The sequence below is a fragment of the Odontesthes bonariensis genome, chromosome 3 (assembly GCF_027942865.1).
Source record: "Odontesthes bonariensis isolate fOdoBon6 chromosome 3, fOdoBon6.hap1, whole genome shotgun sequence".
In the NCBI taxonomy this organism is placed as follows: Eukaryota; Metazoa; Chordata; class Actinopteri; order Atheriniformes; family Atherinopsidae; genus Odontesthes; species Odontesthes bonariensis.
This window is the reverse complement of record NC_134508.1, coordinates 9,557,535-9,577,267: the sequence shown is the minus strand read 5'-3', so window position 1 is coordinate 9,577,267 and position 19,733 is coordinate 9,557,535. Positions and strand designations below refer to the sequence as shown.

General features: G+C 41.6%; 1 protein-coding gene across 2 annotated transcripts in view; it reads left to right on the top strand.

Moving 5' to 3' along the window:
* podxl2 (podocalyxin-like 2) overlaps positions 1–17,015 on the top strand; it is a 28,690-nt gene extending 11,675 nt beyond the window's left edge. For both annotated transcript variants that reach the window (XM_075460206.1, XM_075460204.1), the window contains exons 4-13: positions 1,963–2,054; positions 4,523–4,724; positions 6,504–6,680; positions 7,971–8,137; positions 8,254–8,328; positions 11,671–11,827; positions 13,687–13,748; positions 14,232–14,411; positions 15,231–15,392; positions 15,489–17,015. In XM_075460206.1, the coding sequence (XP_075316321.1) occupies positions 1,963–2,054; positions 4,523–4,724; positions 6,504–6,680; positions 7,971–8,137; positions 8,254–8,328; positions 11,671–11,827; positions 13,687–13,748; positions 14,232–14,411; positions 15,231–15,392; positions 15,489–15,548 (1,334 nt within the window). In that variant the 3' untranslated portion in view covers positions 15,549–17,015. The remainder of the gene's footprint in view (positions 1–1,962; positions 2,055–4,522; positions 4,725–6,503; positions 6,681–7,970; positions 8,138–8,253; positions 8,329–11,670; positions 11,828–13,686; positions 13,749–14,231; positions 14,412–15,230; positions 15,393–15,488) is intronic.
* The last annotated feature ends 2,718 nt before the right edge of the window (positions 17,016–19,733 follow it).

The following is a 19,733-nucleotide window of genomic DNA, read 5'->3' as shown; positions in this document are numbered from 1 at the left end:
AGAAACAGAAAAGTGGGAGGGGGAGGCAAAGGGGACAGCAGCATCTCCTGATTTGGTTGAAGACAAACTAGTGGAAGCAGAAGAATCCATGACTGAGGTGGAGGTGGAGATGTTACAGGAAAGCTGTGGGTCAGAGGAGGGTGGGATGTCTCTTTGGCTGGGAACAGGAGGGGAGGATGGTGAGCTTGTTCCTGAACTGAACCTGTTGAAGAATGTGTTCAGCTCATTTGCTCTGTCCAGACTTCCATCCATCCGATCCTCCCTCTGCTTGAGGCCTGTGATCTTCTTCATTCCTGACCACACATCTCTGATGTTGTTCCTCTGCAGTTTACTCTCAAGCTTCTTTCTATACACCTCCTTGCTCTCTCTGATCTTGACTTTGAGCTGCTTCTGTATACTCCTCAGTAACTCCCTGTCTCGCTCCCTAAAGGCTCTTTTTTTCTTGTTCAATAGTTCCTTTAGCTCACTGGTGATCCAGGGTTTGTTATTAGGGAAGCATCTCACTGTTCTGGTGGGGATGGTGTTGTCCACACAGAAGTTTATATAGTCAGTCACACACTCAGTCATGGCATTAATGTCCTCTCCATGTGGCTTACAAAGAGAAATCCAATCGGTTGCATCAAAACAACCCTGTAAGGCTTCTTCAGCTTCCTCTGACCACTTTCTAACAGTCCTTTTTGTGACAGGTAGTCTCTGGACAAGGGGTTTATATGCTGAACAGAGAAAAACAAGGTTGTGATCTGATTTACCCAGGAGAGGTCTTGATTTGGAAATGTATGAATCCTTGACATTTGTGTAAAACAAATCCAATGTCTTGTTTTCTCTGGTAGAGCAGCTGACAAACTGTTGAAAAGTTGGCAGTGTAGCAGAGAGTGAGGCATGATTAAAATCACCAGATATTGCCACAAAAGAATTGGGGTGTTGAGTCTGTATCTTAGCAACAACGGAACTGATGACATCACATGCAGTGTCGGCAACAGCTGAGGGTGGAATGTAAACAGCCACCAAAACAACACTGGTGAACTCTCTTGGCAAATAATATGGACGAAAACTTACTGCCAATAGTTCAATGTCAGGACTGCAGAGACGACTCTTAACAGTAACATGTCCTGGGTGACACCATCTGTTGTTGACAAGCACTGCCAATCCACCCCCTTTCCTTTTCCTGCTACTCTTTAAATCTCGATCTGCTCGTACTGTCAGGAAGCCCGGCAGAGAGACGCTGGAGTCAGGTATATGATCCTGTAGCCATGTCTCAGTAAAACACATAATGTTACATTCCTGATATTCTTCCTGAGTTACATTGCCCATGATGACGGATGGCAGAGATGGTTTGAACTTCTTCTTTCTTTCTCTCCTCTTTGCTCCTGCTCTGCATCCACGACGCCTCCTTTTCAATTCCAGTGGGATTTCTGGCTTCAGTTGTCGAATTATTTCTGCTTTTCCAATGTTAATCAGCTGCTCCCTGTTGTAAACCACCTTGTTGCTATGGTTATGCATCATAACAAAAGAGCAAAATATACAAAAGTATTGGGAAAAATTAATCCAGCTGCACAGCATCCAAGGCAGGAAGGAACAGTTGTCCAAAAAATGCAATTTCTTCCAAGAAAAAACAGGAATGAAATTTAGAAAAAGAAAAAATCTCAATGTGAGGTACAGAGCTACTTCAACGTGCTGCCACCCTCAACAGCGCATTCTAGAACAAAAGAAATCACCAAACTTTTCTGTTAATTTTCTAATATATTAGAAAATATATATTAGAAAATAAATGTATATATACAGAAACCTTAACTCACTAAACTCTAAATGCGTTATATCACATGATTTTAGCCATATTTGTTCTGTACAACTAAAGCATATATCCTGTTTTTGAGATAAAAGCACATTTCCAAAACCTTGAGACAGAAGGCTCACAAAAAATATAAAACACATGTTTTTGACATTGACATTTGTATTATGCAGGTTACACTTCATCTCTCCATCCATCCAGTTCCTTCCCACCTGAGACACATGATTCTGGGCTACAGGAGCATCGTGGATCCCCGATCCTGGAGGTGAGTGGTTTATCTGCACCAGTTTTATTGATATTTCTGCAGCTATATTACTGTAAATATCTCTGTTTAATATTTTAAAGTTTAAGATATTTTAAGGATTCTGATAATTAATTGTCACTTCTATAAATAGGTCGGTAATAACACCCAATACCCCAAACATATAACACACAAGTGACAGATTTCACTGCGCTTTTCTCAGATGATCACAGAAAATTCACTCAGCCAAGCCACAGTTTGTGCCTATAATGAACTAATTCTAATCATTTGCTCTTTTATATTATTACAAGCACAGAGTAAAGCTCAAAGTAGGAAAATCAGCTGCATTTGGACTAATTGCTGTAAATCTGAGGTGATCTGAGGCTCATTTACTAAACCTGCACTGGAATAATTTGCTTGGTGTTAAATTTCTCTGTGTGATTACTGGTGTCCTGTTGGCTCGTATCAGCTGGGTTATCATTTTTTCTTAAAAACGTCCACAATTTTAAACCTGAATCCTTATGTCTCATGATTTCTGCCTGAATTGTTGCCTTATCTCCCTGCTGTGACCGTCACAATCATTTCTAGCAGAGTCCATCCCGTAGGAACTTCTGGTACCGGTTGAAACATCTGTAAATTACCTTTTTCCTACTACAGCTGCTATTTCTACTGATTCTATTTGAACCACTGGAAATGGTAAAGTTTTAGTTTTTAAGTTACCAAAACCATAAAGAGACAGAAAATGTCTTTAATTATATTTATTTGCTTTAACCTCTTTTTGCAGTAGCATTTTTTTTTAAAAACCTCTTTTTAGTGCTTCATAGCTTTACAGAACGATGGTTGATGCCTTTAATGGAAGAAGACACTATTGCTTTACCGATTAAATATATAACGTGATATAGGATACGATTAAATAAAAGATTAATTCACACATTTATTAGGCTCGATGATAACATTATTTTATTTTCTGTGTTACATTTAACCTACTATGAATTGATTTTATTTACAGCAGTTAAGTTACAGTTAAGAACTTCTAGACATTTCAAGAAGTTCTAGACATTTGTTCAGAAAAGTAGAGGCCAGAGGCAACAATTAGCCAAGAATGTTTTTATTAAACGAACCAAAGATGCTGAAAAATAGGAAAGAAACAAGTGCAAAGAAGGAACAGGACAGGAGAACCATGATGTAAGAGACAATGACAAACTGCAAATGACTGAGGGAACCAGAGACACAGGCTGTGTTCGAAACTGCATACTTCTCCTACTACTCATACTAACTTTTTGAGTTAGTATGCGAGTTTGAGTAAGCGAGAAGTTCCCGGATGCATACTAGATTCTCCGAAATGTTGGGTTACTGACTCAGTAAGATGAGGTTACTACTCATACTCAAACTACCCAAGATGCAACGTAACGTGACGTCGCCGATCGTCATTTCCTATCAAAACAGCAGTTTCAAGCTAGCTACAACGAGGGTAGGTTCACTTCCTGTTTTCAAAACAAAAGCCCCAATTGTATCGTAATGGCTTTCCCTATGATAAAAGGCAACGGGTATTTTATTTTTGTGAAAATAACCGGAAGTTCGTTGCTCACTGCGGCTAGCTTTAGTAGCGCCGAATTCGTGGGAACAAAATCGTAAATAGCCGGTATTTTGTCAGATTTTCAACACGTTGGGGATCTAAACGACTACTTTCTCGCCTGAAAATGTTTCAAATGTTGCTAAAGTTTACAGAGTTTAGAGCTTAAGCGAAATCAGCTTCAGGCCGGCTGATTTCGGCTCAGGCAGGAGCGAAATGCATTGTGGGTAAACGCTCTGCATACTGTCTGATCGATGAGTATGCAGTTTGGAAGTATGTAGTATGCGGTTTCGAACACAGCCAAATAAATACTGAGAGGGTTGATGAGTAAAGCAACAGGTGAGTAATTAATTGGAAACAGGTGTGCATGAAGACCAAGGAACCAGACCGAGACAGCCGAGGATATCTAGAGACAGCGGCAGGAACAGAGTAACTGAGACTAAACAGAACATACATGGAATGAAAATTCATGAGAAACATGAACAAACAGGGTAAACACATGATGAGACTGAATGAAGGACATGGGGAAAGTAAACAGGACACGAACAGACCATTTAAACAGAATGCATTAAGAATAAAGCTCAAACTGAATACCAGAACTCAAACAGAACCGAGAATTAACTAGAATAAATATGACAAAAAAACCCCACAAACAACAGTTTTGGTTCATGAGCCTCTTGAGGTGATGGTGTGCACACATTACAGACATTTAAACTTTAACGGCATTAAAAAAAAAGCTCTTATCACTTACCCTGAAGGTAAATTTAATTAGCTAGGAGCTTCTCTCTTCTGGTTTATAATGACCTGACTGTTATTGCTTTGAGAAGATTTAGAACAAACATGAATTTGGAACGTAGTGTTCTAGCCTTCGACTTACAGAGCCCTGTCCTCTGCTTTGAACTTGATGTCTGCCTTACAGGTGGGTCCTTCGGAAAGAGGGCTGTGGGAGGAAGACCTTCAGGCCAGTGGCTACGCAGTCCTTCACTCCTCCATGACAACAGCTCGTCCGACATCTGCTGCTGCTTCCACCGCTGCTGCCGTTGGTGGAGCCTCTGTGGGAACTGCCACCTCTGAGACCGACACCGGCACAGACTTTGGGCTGCTGGGTAGTTTTACAAAAGGTATCAGTGAGTTCCTCAGTCAGAAAGAGAGAGATATATCAGGAGCCAAAATCAATCACAAATATATATATATACTAGGGCTGGGCAACGATTAAAATTTTTAATCTAATTAATCGCACGATTTCCCTGATTAATCACGATTAATCACATTTGTACGCAAAATCCAAAAATGAATCCAAAAGTAGTGTATAGCTTTTAGCATTTAGTTTTATTTTAAATGTGCTGCCATATGAATGAAAGTGGCATAACATTTGTTGTGCAAACACACTTTTAACATCAGCATCTTTCTGTAGTTTTTATGTAGAAGCCTCGCTCCACTGTCTGTTTCCTTGAATGACTTGCTGCTATCAGTTGTGTGTTTTGCCTTTAAGTGATATTTTAGACTGGAACTACTACGCTGAGAAGACAATTCAACTTGGCTGTAAATGCAGGAGTTTTTTTTTTTTTTATTTATTTTGAAATACGTGCTTTTATGTTGAAACAAATAACACAGGAAGTAGCGCCGGTTAGCTCCATGAGCTTCACACAGAGACCGAGGAGCACCTGTAACGGTGATGTCCACTGTGTTCGAAGCTGCATACTACATACTACATACTGCATACTCATCGATCAGACAGTACGCAGAGCGTTTACCCACAATGCATTTCGCTCCCGCCCGAGCCGAAATCAGCCGGCCTGAAGCTGATTTCGCTTAAGCTCTAAACTCTGTAAACTTTAGCAACATTTGAAACATTTTCAGGTGAGAAAGTAGTCGTTTAGATCCCCAACGTGTTGAAAACCTGCCAAAATACCGGCTATTTACAATTATGTTCCGACGAATTCGGCGCTACTAAAGCTAGCCGTAGTGAGCAACGCACTTCCGGTTATTTTCACAAAAATAAAATACCCGTTACCTTTTATCATAGGGAAAGCCATTACGATACAATTGGTGCTTTTGTTTTGAAAACAGGAAGTGAACCTACCCTCGTTGTAGCTAGCTTGAAACTGCCGTTTTGACAGGAAATGACGATCGGCGACGTCACGTTACGTTGCATCTCGGGTAGTTTGAGTATGAGTAGTAACCTCATGATGCATACCCAACATTTCGGAGAATCTAGTATGCATCCGGGAACTTCTCGCTTACTCAAACTCCCTTACTAACTCAAAAGGTTAGTAGGAGTAGTAGGAGAAGTATGCGGTTTCGAACACAGCCCAACTTTAAAATGAAATTGGCCGAGTAAAAGTTCCATACCCTTCTCCATGTTTGGGGGTTTCGCAGCAGACAGCAACAGGCTTTTACAATAATAAAACATGCGTTAATGCGCGATAAAATATTTATCGGCGTTAAATAATTAACAAGTTAACGCGATAATAACGAGTTAACTCGCCCAGCCCTAATATAAACATGCAAATTTAGTTTTTTAGTGCAAATTATTCTGGGATACAAACTAGATTAAGGCCAGACCAGCTGCTTTATCCTTTTTTCAGGCTTGGAATTAAAGTAGCTGATGGCTGACGTTACAATGTCATCAGTCTTCTCACCAAACTCGCGCCAAAATGGCTGACATCTTTGTTGACATTTGATTGAGGATGTTAGTGTGGACCTAAAGTGAGGGAAGTTTAAGTATCCCTTGTTTAGAAGGTGATAAAACATGGCAAAAATGCATCATTTCTGTTTTACACCACAAAGCCTTGAAATAACTGCAAAATCAAACAATTTTACCTTCAACATCATGAAAAGATCTGCTGTCTAAACCAAAAAGAAAGAGCATCTGTTTTACCTCTGGTTTGTTGCTGCAGATGAGACGGAGGATGAAGAGGTGGAGAAGGAGGAGGAAGAAAGGGGCCTGACGCACATGGGTGTATTTACCCAGAATCCCACTGCACCGGAGGTTGGCTTGGCTCCCAGCAGGGAGCCTCTGCAGCCGAGTGTGGAGGAAGAGGAGCTGCTGGAACAGGGTGAAGATGGCCAAGAAGGTGAGCACCGACCAGTTCAATTAAATTCAGTTTTATCTATAGAGCACCAAATCACAGCAAGTGTCATCTCAAGGCACTTCAACGATACAGTCCAACTCAAGCCTATTACAATCCAATTAATTGTAATACAATTATAATCCAATCAAATCAAATTTATTGTATTCCAAATTAGTCCAGTTCATACAGAACTAATGTTCAAGAGTTCAAGAGCTAAAGTATCAGAGTTAAGGAAACCAACAGATTGCACTGCAACTTCTCTCTGATCCAATCCCCCGTCCTGAGCGTGCACGAGGCGACTGTAGGGAGAAAAAACTCCTTTTTAACAGGAAGAAACCTCCATCAGAACCAGAACCAGGAACCATCTGCCTCGACCAGCTGGGTGCTGAGAGGACAGGAAAGAGGGGACAACAAGCACCGTAACACCAGGCCAGAGACACCTGCTGAGAGAGAGAAACACAAGTTAATGACAACAGTGATGTCGTATGTACATGGAGAGGGAGGAGAGGTGCATCATGGGAGCTCCCCCAGCAGGCTGGGCCTATAGCAGCATAACTATGGGATGTTCCAGGGTCACCTGAGCCGTCCCTAACTATAAGCTTTATCAGAAAGGAAAGTTTTAAGCCTGATCTTAAAGGTAGAGAGGGTGTCTGCTTCCTGAAGCCAAACCGGCAGCTGGTTCCACAGAGAGGGGCCTGATAACTGAAGGCTCTGCCTCCCAAACTGGCAGCTTGTTCCACAGAGAGGGGCCTGATAACTGAAGGCTCTGCCTCCCAAACCGGCAGCTGGTTCCACAGAGAGGGGCCTGATAACTGAAGGCTCTGCCTCCCAAACCGGCAGCTGGTTCCACAGAGAGGGGCCTGATAACTGAAGGCTCTGCCTCCCAAACCGGCAGCTGGTTCCACAGAGAGGGGCCTGATAACTGAAGGCTCTGCCTCCCAAACCAGCAGCTGGTTCCACAGAGAGGGGCCTGATAACTGAAGGCTCTGCCTCCCAAACTGGCAGCTGTGTCCACAGAGAGGGGCCTGATAACTGAAGGCTCTGCCTCCCAAACTGGCAGCTGGTTCCACAGAGAGGGGCCCTGATAACTGAAGGCTCTGCCTCCCAAACTGGCAGCTGGTTCCACAGAGAGGGGCCTGATAACTGAAGGCTCTGCCTCCCAAACTGGCAGCTGGTTCCACAGAGAGGGGCCTGATAACTGAAGGCTCTGCTTCAGAAATGTTCCCTTTAACAGTGTGTCTGTCAGTCTATAAAGAGTTGGGAGGCTCTACTAAATGTTTGCTTTCACTTTAGGATTTGGACTGGAAGACAGAAGCAAAGAGGAGGACAACGAGAAAAGGAGAAAGATGGAAAGAGAAGGAACAAGAATCAGACACATCATCCCGCTCACCACAGATCCTTCCCCCACGAACGGCTTCACCGAGCCGGAGCTCGACCCGAATCTGGAGGAGCCACGGCAGGTACATTTAAATGAACTTTAAGGAACGTCCGGCGATCGGGAAGAACAGGAAATAGAAATGTTAAATCTTTCCTAAAATCTTTTTTAGGACCTTTTTTCTAACTGTGAATGTTTCAGGTGGTGTGTATAAACTGGAGCGAGCTAGCTGGACGGGGCTATGTCATACTTAACATGACGCAGAACCTGAACTGTGTAAGTACAAGGATATTCATCTTAAACATCGTGTTTGGATCAAATCATCTAAAGATTACAGATAACAGAGTTAAGATCTTGATTTTTTTGTTTAGATCTTGATTTCTTTAACAGGTCTGTTGCTTCCGAAGCATGAAATTAATTCAATTCACTTCAGTTTTGTCTACAGTCTGGTTCAAAAGTCTTGATCCAGCCCTCCTTTCTTTATATTTTCCTTCCCAGCAGCCAGACTTTCTTGTAATCTTTTAAAGTGATCTTGATCAGTAGTTCTTTCTGAAGGTTTTTGGACATTTTCTGCTTTTTCCCTCATTTTCAGTCCTTGTACCTGATGTGTTTTTTCTTTGTTAAGCCACTTAACTCTGACCTATGAACCATTCAGGCAGGAAAAAGGCTCCTAACTCAAGGGATGAACCAGTGTTGTGTCCACACAGAACAGACAACTTAGCAAAGAAGCCGTTTTAAACTGGATCTTTAGGCACTTTGTTCCCAGCAGCCTGTCACAGAGACACATCATTTGTTCCCATTTCTTTAGCTGCATCTGTGAAAAACAGCTTCATAGTTTCAACTTTGTTGTACATTTACGTTAAAACTGCTTTCAGTTACCAAAAGAATGAAATTAATATAAGAAATTCAGTTTAAAAAGAATCCTAATCCCCAAAAAATGAATGTTATCACGTCTAAAAGTAGAAAAGTAGGAAAAAAAACAGACAATAATAAAGAATAATATTTTATTCAACATCAAGAAAAAGTAAATAAGATTCAATTTAAAGCTTAAAAAAGGAATATAAGATATAATCTAATGACTAATTATGGAACAATTAATATAAATTAAATGATTAAACTGTTTTATGCCACCAGAAATGAATAATCTAGAAGCTCTTTGTGGGTTTTAGACTGGAATTAAGATTTGTTCCCATTTCTTTAGTTGCATCTGTGAAAAACAGCAAAGATAACACAGTGTGACAGACAGAAAACAGGATTTCTGCAGCAACAAGGTGATTCCCAAAGAGCTATTAGCTGAAAACTTGGCATATCTCAGCATGGTGTGCAGTGTGTCCTTAAAACATTTGAGGAAACTGGAAAAGTGGAGGACAAAAGAAGAAGTGTCAGGCCTAAAGAACTATCTACAGCAGATGAACAGGATCTGAAAGTGATGTCCTTAAGAAAGAGGAAAAAATCCAGCAAAGACCTGACACAGGAGCTGAGAGATGCATCTGGACCTTCAGCTGATCCATCTGCTGTTGGCCCAAGCCTCATCAGAAATGGGCTCCATGGAAGGGTGGCTGTCAGGAAGCCGTTCTTAAGGAAGGGAAACAGGGAGAAAAGGCTGAGCTGTGCCAAAGGACACAAGAAGTGGGCTGAAAATCAGTGGCAGCAGGTCTGATGGAGGGATGAATCCTCCCCAGAGCCCGGAGCTCAACATTACTGAAGCAGGGTGGGATCATGTTGGCAGGGAACGGAACAAAAGGCAGAAAACATCCAAAGAAGAGCTTTGGGATGTCCTTCAAGAAGCCTGGAGAACTCAGGCCCAGAAAAGTACAGAATTTCTCTCTCCAGCATACCTGAATACAATGAAACGATCAGTGATGGATTAGGCTCCCCAGAGGCCGAACAACAGCATAGAATTACTGCACCGACTTCTTGTTTTCCTGTTATTTTATAGGTTAATTCGGGACGCTTCCAGACTGATGCAAAGAGCTTTATATCGTGAACATTTAGCAGTATAAAAACTATAAAAGGGGAATTTTCCAAAAGAAGAAAAGTATCCTGATGGTCATAATTCCATATTCTCCGTCCCTCTTCTTTTTAGTTGGACCGGACCTTTTGTTTGATCTGAAACAAACAGCTCAGGCATGACAACATCCTCCGTTTACCCACGCTCTAAAATCCTCCGACTTTTCAGAGCAGATTCGTCACTAAAACAATAGCCAGAGTTTCTGTCACGGCCAGACAGACAGTGGACCCACAGAGCAGACCAGAGGCAGACGAGGTAGACGTAAAAGGAGTTTATTCCAAGTCGGTACACGGGAAGGCAGTCAGTAAGGCAAAGGTACAAAATCGCTAGGCAAAGGGGTAATCCATAAAACGGGCAAGGAGTCAGAATACACAGGAATGCAATATATATCTCGAGGAGTAAAACGCCGGAAAGCTAGCAAAAATGCACAGACAATCTGACAAGGACACACTGGGGAGCAAAGGTACAAATAAACAGAACACAGGTGAAAACAATGGGCAATCAGACACAACGGGAGTCAAGAAACCTAAAATGACGCACAACAGGAAGTGAAGGAAAATAAAACAGGAAGCAGACAAGACTATCAAAATAAACCATGAACAGATAACACAGACCCTGACAGTTTCCTCTGTCAGAGAGAGATAAAGAGCTCCTGCTGAGTTCTACAGACGCTGCGGGAGGTCGTCTGTTTTTGTGCGTGTAGCGGCGACAGAGGAGGGATCCCCACTGCGGCATCCGTCGCCATGGCAGCAGCACAAGAAAGCCTCGTCGAGGCTGCAGTGTGTAAACAGTTGTCACGGCAACATGTTAGACATCATCGCACCGTTGGCTCCAGAAGGAAATTAGTTATTGTGTACTATTATGTGCGAGCACATAATAACCCCAATGTGGAGGGGTTTCTGAAAATTTCTAGGGAGCGCCACTGAGCCATTTTGCTCCGCCCACACATGATACCCTTTACATACGTACGAATTCGTCAGGGTGGACGTGTGTGCCAAGTTTCATGACTTTGAGACGATGATAAGGCTTTCAAATCACAAACGCCATCACACGATGTTCACCGAATGGCCACGCCCACACCGTTTAGAGTTTGGTAACGTGTCTCCATGATTTTTCCCCCCCATGTCTTCAGAGTAACCTGGCCAAGTTTGAAGCCTGTAGCATTAAATCTGTAGGACGAGTTCGATCACATGCAAGGCGTGGAATCGGGCAAAAAAAGGCACCAAAACGCACTTTCCATCCAAAATGGTCACCTTCCTGTGGACGTGGGACCATGGCGACATGAGACTTTTTTGTACGTCTGAGCATGATGAATGAGTGTATCGAATTTAGTCATCCCACTCGAAACTAACCCCAATGCGGGGACCATTTTTAAGTATCGTAGGGGGCGCTACAGAGTCAATGAGCGACTCCCAAAAGTATAAAGTTTAGATTCTTTCATGTCGTTGACTGGCAGGTGGCGCTCGCAAAATTTCAAGAGTTTTCATGTACCTTTTGCAAAGAATGGGAAAGAAAGAAAGAAGAAGAAGAAACCTTACAGATACAATAGGGTCCTTGCAGTTTCACTGCTCGGTCCATAAAAATGTGTGTTTGTTTGTGTGAAACAGGAGGAGTTTCGTGCGTTCCAGGGCGTTCGGTTGTTGAAGATCATAGAGCGAGTGTTTGCTCGAAGAATGAACACCCCAGAGGGATCGTGGGTACTCTACCTGAGCAAACCGACTCACCAGCAGCACCAGCTGCTCATGAATGTGGCATCTGGACAGGGTACCAACACACACACACACACACACAGAAACACTTACAGAAAAAGAGATAAATCCTGCAGGCTTACGCCTACAGCGCATTCTCCCCGAAGCGCTCAGGTCCAAAGATATCAACTTCAGTTTTGTCTGAATTTAGAAGCAGACAGTTCTGAGTCATCCAGGTCTTTGTGTCTTTAAGACATAGCTTGTAGTCTGACCAACCTATTGGGTTCATCTGGTTTTATAGATAAGTACAGCTGAGTATCATCAGCATAGCAATGGAACTTTATGCCAGGCTGTCTAATAATGTTACCTAATGGAAGCATGTATAAAGTGAAAAGAATAGGTCCAAGCACAGAACCCTGAGGAACTCCATGACTTACTCTGGTGTGTGAGGAAGATTCTTCATTTACAAGAACAAACTGGAATCTCTGCCACAGAAGCAGTTTACCCTAAAACGCATGACTCAACACGTAAAACTCTCACTGTGACGTCACAATGTTTACCAAGACACTTCTGTGCTGTCCGAAGCTTTAAGAAGTGTAAATTAACTGCTGTATAAACCTGACTTCACGTGCACTGTCACGAGAGAAAAAAGTTAACCATCTTTAGTTTTTAAGGTTTTAAGTATCAGGACTACGGCTGGGCTGGTTAACTTGTTATTGTCGCGTTAACTCGTTAATTATTTAACGTCCATAAATATATTATCGCGCATTAGCGCAGGTTTTATTATTTATTTTATTATTGTTAAAGTCTGTTGCTCACAGGCTTTTATTTTGTAAAAGTCTGTTGCTGTCTGCTGTGGAACCGGAAAAGAAAGTAATCGGCGGATCCACCAAACATGGAGAAGGGTACGGAACTTTTACTCGGCCATTTTCATTTTAAAGACGGCGGAGTCGACAGAACCAAAGTCATCTGTAAACTCTGCCAATATGCCGCCCATTGATTGGATGCGAGACTCCGGTTCTTTTCACAGATGTTTATTAACGCCACATCAACACCGTAGAACTAAATGTTCAAGTAAACAAAGTAAAAGACAACATTAGTTGTTGTAATCATTAAAGAAATAACATTCTTAGCATTGTCGCTGGTACCGATAAATAATCAAAGTAACACTGGCCACTTTAGCCTTTAGCTTCTCAACCAACGGCAGAGTCATTCCCCAGAGGCAATCTTCAGGGTCAAAACTAGGATTCTTTAACTTCCACTTCTCCTCTGCATCACATTCACACAGTTACAGCAAACACTACGAAGCATGGAGGAATAAAATAAAGATAAACTAGCAGGTAACATCACCGTTACAGGTGCTCCTCAGTCTCTGTGTGAAGCTCACGGAGCTAACTGGCGCTACTTCCTGTTTTACTTGTTTCAACATAAAAACACGTATTTCAAAATGAATTTTTAAAAAACTCCTGCATTTACAGCCAAGTTGAATTGTCTTCTCAGCGTAGTAGTTCCAGTCTAAAGTATCACTTAAAGGCAAAACACACAACTGATAGCAGCAAGTCATTCAAGGAAACAGACAGTGGAGCGAGGCTTCTACATAAAAACTACAGAAAGATGCTGATGTTAAAAGTGTGTTTGCACAGCAAATGTTATGGCACTTTCATTCATATGGCAGCACATTTAAAATAAAACTAAATGCTAAAGGCTATACACTACTTTTGGATTCATTTTTTGATTTTGCGTACAAATGCGATTAATCATGATTAATCAGGGAAATCATGTGATTAATTAGATTAAACATTTTTAATCATTGTCCAGCCTAATCAGGACATAATGAAAAAGTCTCATCCACTCTTACATCCACTAAATAAGCAGAGACGTTGGGGTTTGAGTCGCTGGACTGTTTAAACATTGTGGAACGTGTTTTTCTTTCAGGAGTTATTGCCACCCAAGATGTGCTGGACATGCTGGGGCAGATCAGGAAAAGCCTCAATAAGGTGCACTGACGTGATACTTTTAATACTCTCTGCTTGTCTGTGAGTACAAGTACAGCCAGAGAACATTTTTTTTTATTTTTACTGAAAGTTAAACCAGCATTTACCTCGATGGCTCGTGTGCGCAATCGTTTTTTTCAGTGTTTTTTCATATTACATATATAAACATCTCATTTTACCTTCACCTACACTGTTCGTTCCTCAGGAAATAACAGCAAAAACATCTCCTGTAGTTTGTTAAGTTTGAGGATTGTTTTGTTAAAGCTTCTTTTCATATAAATAATCACATGCAGAACAATAAGAAACTGTTGATACAGCTGCAAACTCTCTGTCAGTGACCAAGATTATCATTGGGAAAAAAGTAACAGTCATGATAAGACTAGCTATGTATTTACAGAGCAAATTAATTTACCAAGCTTGGTGCTCCACATGTGACAATCTCACATTATATTTGCTGTGTTGGGACTCTCTGTGTTTTTTTACCAGGTGGGCATCCAGAACTACAGCGCAGCCAGCAGCTGTCAGTCACGGCCCAGGAAAACACGCAGCGACTACGGCAAACTGTTTGTGGTTCTCGTCATCATCGGCTCCATCTGCATGGTCATCATCACATCTGGAGTCATATACATCTGCTGGCAGAGGCGACTGCCCGCAGCCAAGACTGTGGTAGGTGGAAACACACACCTGCAGCCATCGACCCGCTGATATACACCAACATCTGTACGTGTTTTAATGTTGAAGAGTGAACCGTGGCTTCTCTGAAACTTTTTAAAATGGCACATTTAAAATGGTACATTTCCATACTTTAAGCTATTAAAGTGTCAAATAATTCAGTTCTTTCAGGAGAATGGTGCGATGATTTATGGTTATTAAGCATTTTTAAAAGGTTTAAAGTAGGGCTGGGCGAGTTCACTCGTTATTATCGCGTTAACTTGTTAATTATTTAACGCCGATGAATATTTTATCGCGGATTAACGCAGGTTTTATTTTTAAACATTTTTTTAGGGGGGTTTTGTGCCTTTAATGGATAGGAAAGTTCAGAGAGACAGGAAGCAGGGGGCAGAAAGAGGGGGAACGACATGCAGCACAGGGCTGTCCGATGCGGGACTCAAACCGGGGCCAGTTGCAGCGAGGACTACAGCTATAGATTTAAAAAAAATAAATAAATAAATTATAAAAAGGATTTGTGCAGTTCAAACTTTCACAAAAAAATCAGATATGGGTCACTTAAAATGGAAAGGCAACAGTGATAACAGGACAGGGCCCAGGATGGAGCCTTGAGGAACTCCGTACCTAAGTGTGGATGTTTTTACGTTCCTTTATTGTTTCTTAGTTGAGTAAGAGAGCCTAAACACCAATACATCTTCCAAAGGGCGGGTAAAAACAGGCAATAAAGTCAATAACTCGTAGAGTTAGCTTACTTCTCTCAGGTTAATTTGCCAGTCGTAACGGACTGAAGGAGCATAACCGTATGTCACATTTCAGTACCGTGCCGAGGAGCTTCATTCTGTGGAGAATGGTTACCATGACAACCCTACACTGGATGTGACCAATGACGGCCAGCCTGAGATGCGGGAGAAGAAGCCGAGCACCAACGGGCTCTCAGGGGTGGGAGAAGGAGGCGGGGAGAACAGCAGTCGCTGGCAGGTGATTGGATGATCGATTAGGTGGTTTGTATTGGAGAGGAAAAAATGGTTCGCCATCCTATTGGGAACATCATAAACACTTCTATTTATATTTCAGGTGTTTGTCAATCAAGCAGCCACTGAGGACGACGAAGAGGAGCAGGACACGCATCTCTGATTGATGAAGAGGTGTCTAATTAGATGATGTGTGGGGCTGAAAGGAAAGAAGAAGAAGAAGAAGAAGAAAGATGAGATGGCAGAGGAGAAAGAAATGTCTTTGAGAGGAGGAGATAAAAAGGAAAAACTGTTTGATGGGAGTAAAAAGTTAAAAGCTTTTGTCATAGAAATGATGTCCAGTTTAGCAAGAACTGAGCATAGCTGGAGCTTAGCTGGAGGAGTCACTGATGTCATCTTGGAGCTTAGATTCTCGGGGTACGCAGGAGAAACTGAAAAGCCTCATCAGATGTAAAAAGTTGAGAATTGAAATGAAAAAAATGAAACACTACTCAATGTTAGATAACGCCGCCATCACATCCAGACGCCTCAGTTTAGTGTGCCTTACGCTCTTAGTTCTTTGTGCTGTGGCTGCATGAGGCTACTTTAAATGACAAATCATGGCACGATGCATCTTTATCCACCTTTAACCTTTGAATGTAAACAAGCTTTTTGCAGTTTTTGCTCTCAGTTAGAGTTGCAAATCTTTCGGCAAAAGACCTGATCTGGAAGGGGAACCATTTCCACAGCTGAAAGTAGATAATAAGACGTGTTTACTCTGATAACGAGCGACGGACGTAACTACGTAGTAGTTTTACATATATAACAAGATGATCTTATAAAGTACAGCATCATAGATTAAAATACCCAGCACTGCATATAATTGTGAAATGCTACGGAAGTCAGTAATATTCCGATGATATTGCATAAAAGTACTTTTATTCATAGTATTGACATATTTCTTTATAGTAATGCTGATTCATTAGTGATATTCTGAATGTAAAACCTGGAATTAAGTATTTTTTACAACATACCATTGCTGTGCATTACAGAAAAAACCCTGCTGCTGTATCAAAGTATCTCCAATAGGGGCAGGAACATCTAATAAAGAGTGTCTTGATAAGTATTTTAGCCTTGAAATTGTCAATAGTTTTACCCTGATGTCTGATGACGGTGACAGCAGTAACTCCTCAGCTGCTCCTCCAAAGTACTGAACAGAAAATATCGCTCGTAGCAACTGTGAAAGTAAAGTTTTGGCACTTTATTGATTCCCCTTGAAAATGGTTACTATCATTTAAATGCTGCATCATGTTAAATGTATTACATACAGTGACTGATATATCTGTAATTTGCTTTTAATAGTGGTTGTAACGACTGAGGATGTTTACTCTTAAACACGTCTTGTGACGCTATAATTGTGCGCTATCAGCCTAATGTGCTTTTTTTTTTTTCTGTGAGCTGGAATGGCTGCTGCTTGCTCTTGGCTGAATCTTGAGGCTATGACATATGGGCTAAAATTTACTTCAAAATCATGAACATGTAGTTAATGTGTCGAGGTCGAGTCACTAAACCCCCGTCCAGGTCGAGCCCAAAGTCTTCAGTATTTCAGTGTTAAATGTTAGTGGCTGTGTTCGAAATGCATACTTCTCTTACTCCTATTTTCAAAACAAAAGCACCAATGGTAGCGTAATGGCTTTCCCTATGATAAAAGGCAACGGGTATTTTATTTTTGTGAAAATAACCAGAAGTGCGTTGCTCACTGCGGCTAGCTTTAGTAGCGCCGAATTCGTGGGAACAAAATTGTAAATAGCCGGTATTTTGTCAGGTTTTCAACACGTTGGGGATCTAAACGACTACTTTCTCTCCTGAAAATGTTTCAAATGTTGCTAAAGTTTACAGACTTTAGAGCTTAAGCGAAATCAGCTTCAGGCCGGCTGATTTCGGCTCGGGCAGGAGCGAAATGCATTGTGGGTAAACGCTCTGCATACTGTCTGATCGATCAGTATGCAGTATGGAAGTATGTAGTATGCGGTTTCGAACACAGCCAGTGTCTGCCAAGTTTGGATCGTTTTCACATCACTGTGGCCACATCTGAGGGATGTACTGTATATCGGTATGATTTTATCGATACCGATACTCATTATCGATGCGATATTTATCGATACTAGAACGTAATTTAGAGTAAAAAATAAAGACATTACAAGATGTTAAAAGATTCCCACAAGGAGGATCAGAACAGAAGATAAATAGGGACCGAGCAGTGAAACTGCAAGGACCCTATGGTATCTGTAGGAGTTCTTTCTTTTTATTATTCTTTGCAAAAGGTGCTCGAAAACTCATGAAATTTTGCGAGCACCACCTGCCAGTCGACGACATGAAAAAAACTGGACTTTATATTTTTGGGAGTCGCTCATTGACTCTGTAGCGCCCCCTACGATACTTAAAAATGGTCCCTGCATTGGGGTTAGTTTTACATGGGACGACAAAATTCGGTACACTCATTCATCATGGGCAGACGCGGCCATTTTGGATGGAAGGTGTGTTTTGGTGCCATTTTTGCCCGATTCCACACCTTGCGTAGGATCGAACTCATCCTACAGATTTAATGCCACAGACTTCAAACTTGGCCAGGTTACTCTTAAGACATGGGGTGGAAAAATCATGGAGAAACTTTTTCAAAACTTAAAGGGCGTGGCCGTGGCGATGCCTCAAAGTTCGATGACTCGCCATCACTCGCTACAAAAAATGAAGTCGCTTATAACTCCCACATACATTATCCAATCTGTCCCAAACGTCATACGGTGAATGCTGGACCCAGCCTGAGTAGTATATTGATATGATTTTATCGATAACGATACTCCTTATCGATACTCTTATCGATACTACAACATAATTTAGAGTAAACAATAAAGACATTACAAGATGTTAAAAGATTCCCACAAGGAGGATCAAAACAGAAGCTATTCTTACAATTAAAAGCCTCTTAGAACAGAAGATAATTATATATTGATTATATTATATTATGAGTGCGCTGCAAGTGCTTCATGATGTTGCTGGTGTTACCTCCCTTGGACGAAACGTCTCAGACAAATGTTGCATCGAGGTGAATCTTTGACAGTTAGACGTTCAAAAAGTAGCGATAACAGTATCCTTTGTATCAGGTACCAAACAATGCTCGGTATAAATCCCTACATCTGAGTAAAAAAAGTTGGGTCAATCAGAAATTAAATGTCCGAGCCACAATGGTGATGCCTGAGTCTGCAGCTCGAGCCAGCTCAATACGATCGTGTTCAGGTGTCAGTGGTCATGTCTGAATCAGCTAAGCTGACTGAGACATTACAATAATATCCAAAGCTGCTGTTATTCCCTATTTTTCATGTTAAAGTCGCAGTAGTCATGTAAAAGATGAATGCAGCCTCTTTTGGAAAGGGAAGTGTCCTGCGTTCTTTCTAATAGCCAGCAGGGGGCGACTCCTCCTCCTATAAACAAGTTTATAACTGTGACTCTGGACTTTTGGATGCTCCTTTCCCCGACCTCCTGTATGCCCGCCGCAGGGCCAAACAGACTCAACTAAAAGGATGTTTTATCCACCAAAATGACCTGGAAGTACCTGGTGTTTTTAGGGCCAGCTTGAAAATTAGGGAAGGAAGCTTCGGTTGTTACTGTTTTTATTGCGGTCACGTTCTAAAGCAAATGAATGCATGCCTACAACTCAGCACTACCCTGTAGGAAAGTGCCACATTGCAGGTTTACATGACTGCAGATGAGCACACTTCCTCCTTTAGTCCTGTAGAGTCCATCCATCCATTTTCTACCATCTTATCCAGGACCTGGTTAAATTATATTTGCCGTATTTGCTCAAAATAAGACAGCAAAACAAGTGAGGAACTCTTTAAACTTAGTGAACAGTTGTCATAAAGAGCTCGGATTCACGTCTACCTCCTGAGGGTTTTATTACATTTGAACGTCCATGAAATGCAGAAAAAAAGTAACTAATTTAGGACTGCAGCAGTTCAGACTGGATCTGTGTTGGAAATGAGACGTAAATGTCACTAAATTAAAGTAAAATTGTCGATGTTAAGCAGCTGGGATCTCATTCAGATGTGACACTGACATGTTCAGCTGGGGTCAGATTCATGTAAAGCAGTTCAACATTGTTTTTGTGTTTGTTTTCGTCGATTCTGATGAGTTTGATGCTACAGTTGCACGTAGTACCGTCCGTCTGCATTTCATTTACTCCTTTGACTTTTTAATGACACTGCACAAGGCTTCATTATAAACTATGCTGACTGTAGTTTGTACTTCATGGGGTCTGGGAGCCACCCGTCACGGCTATTTGAAATGGCTGCCTGCGATGTAGATTTTCTGT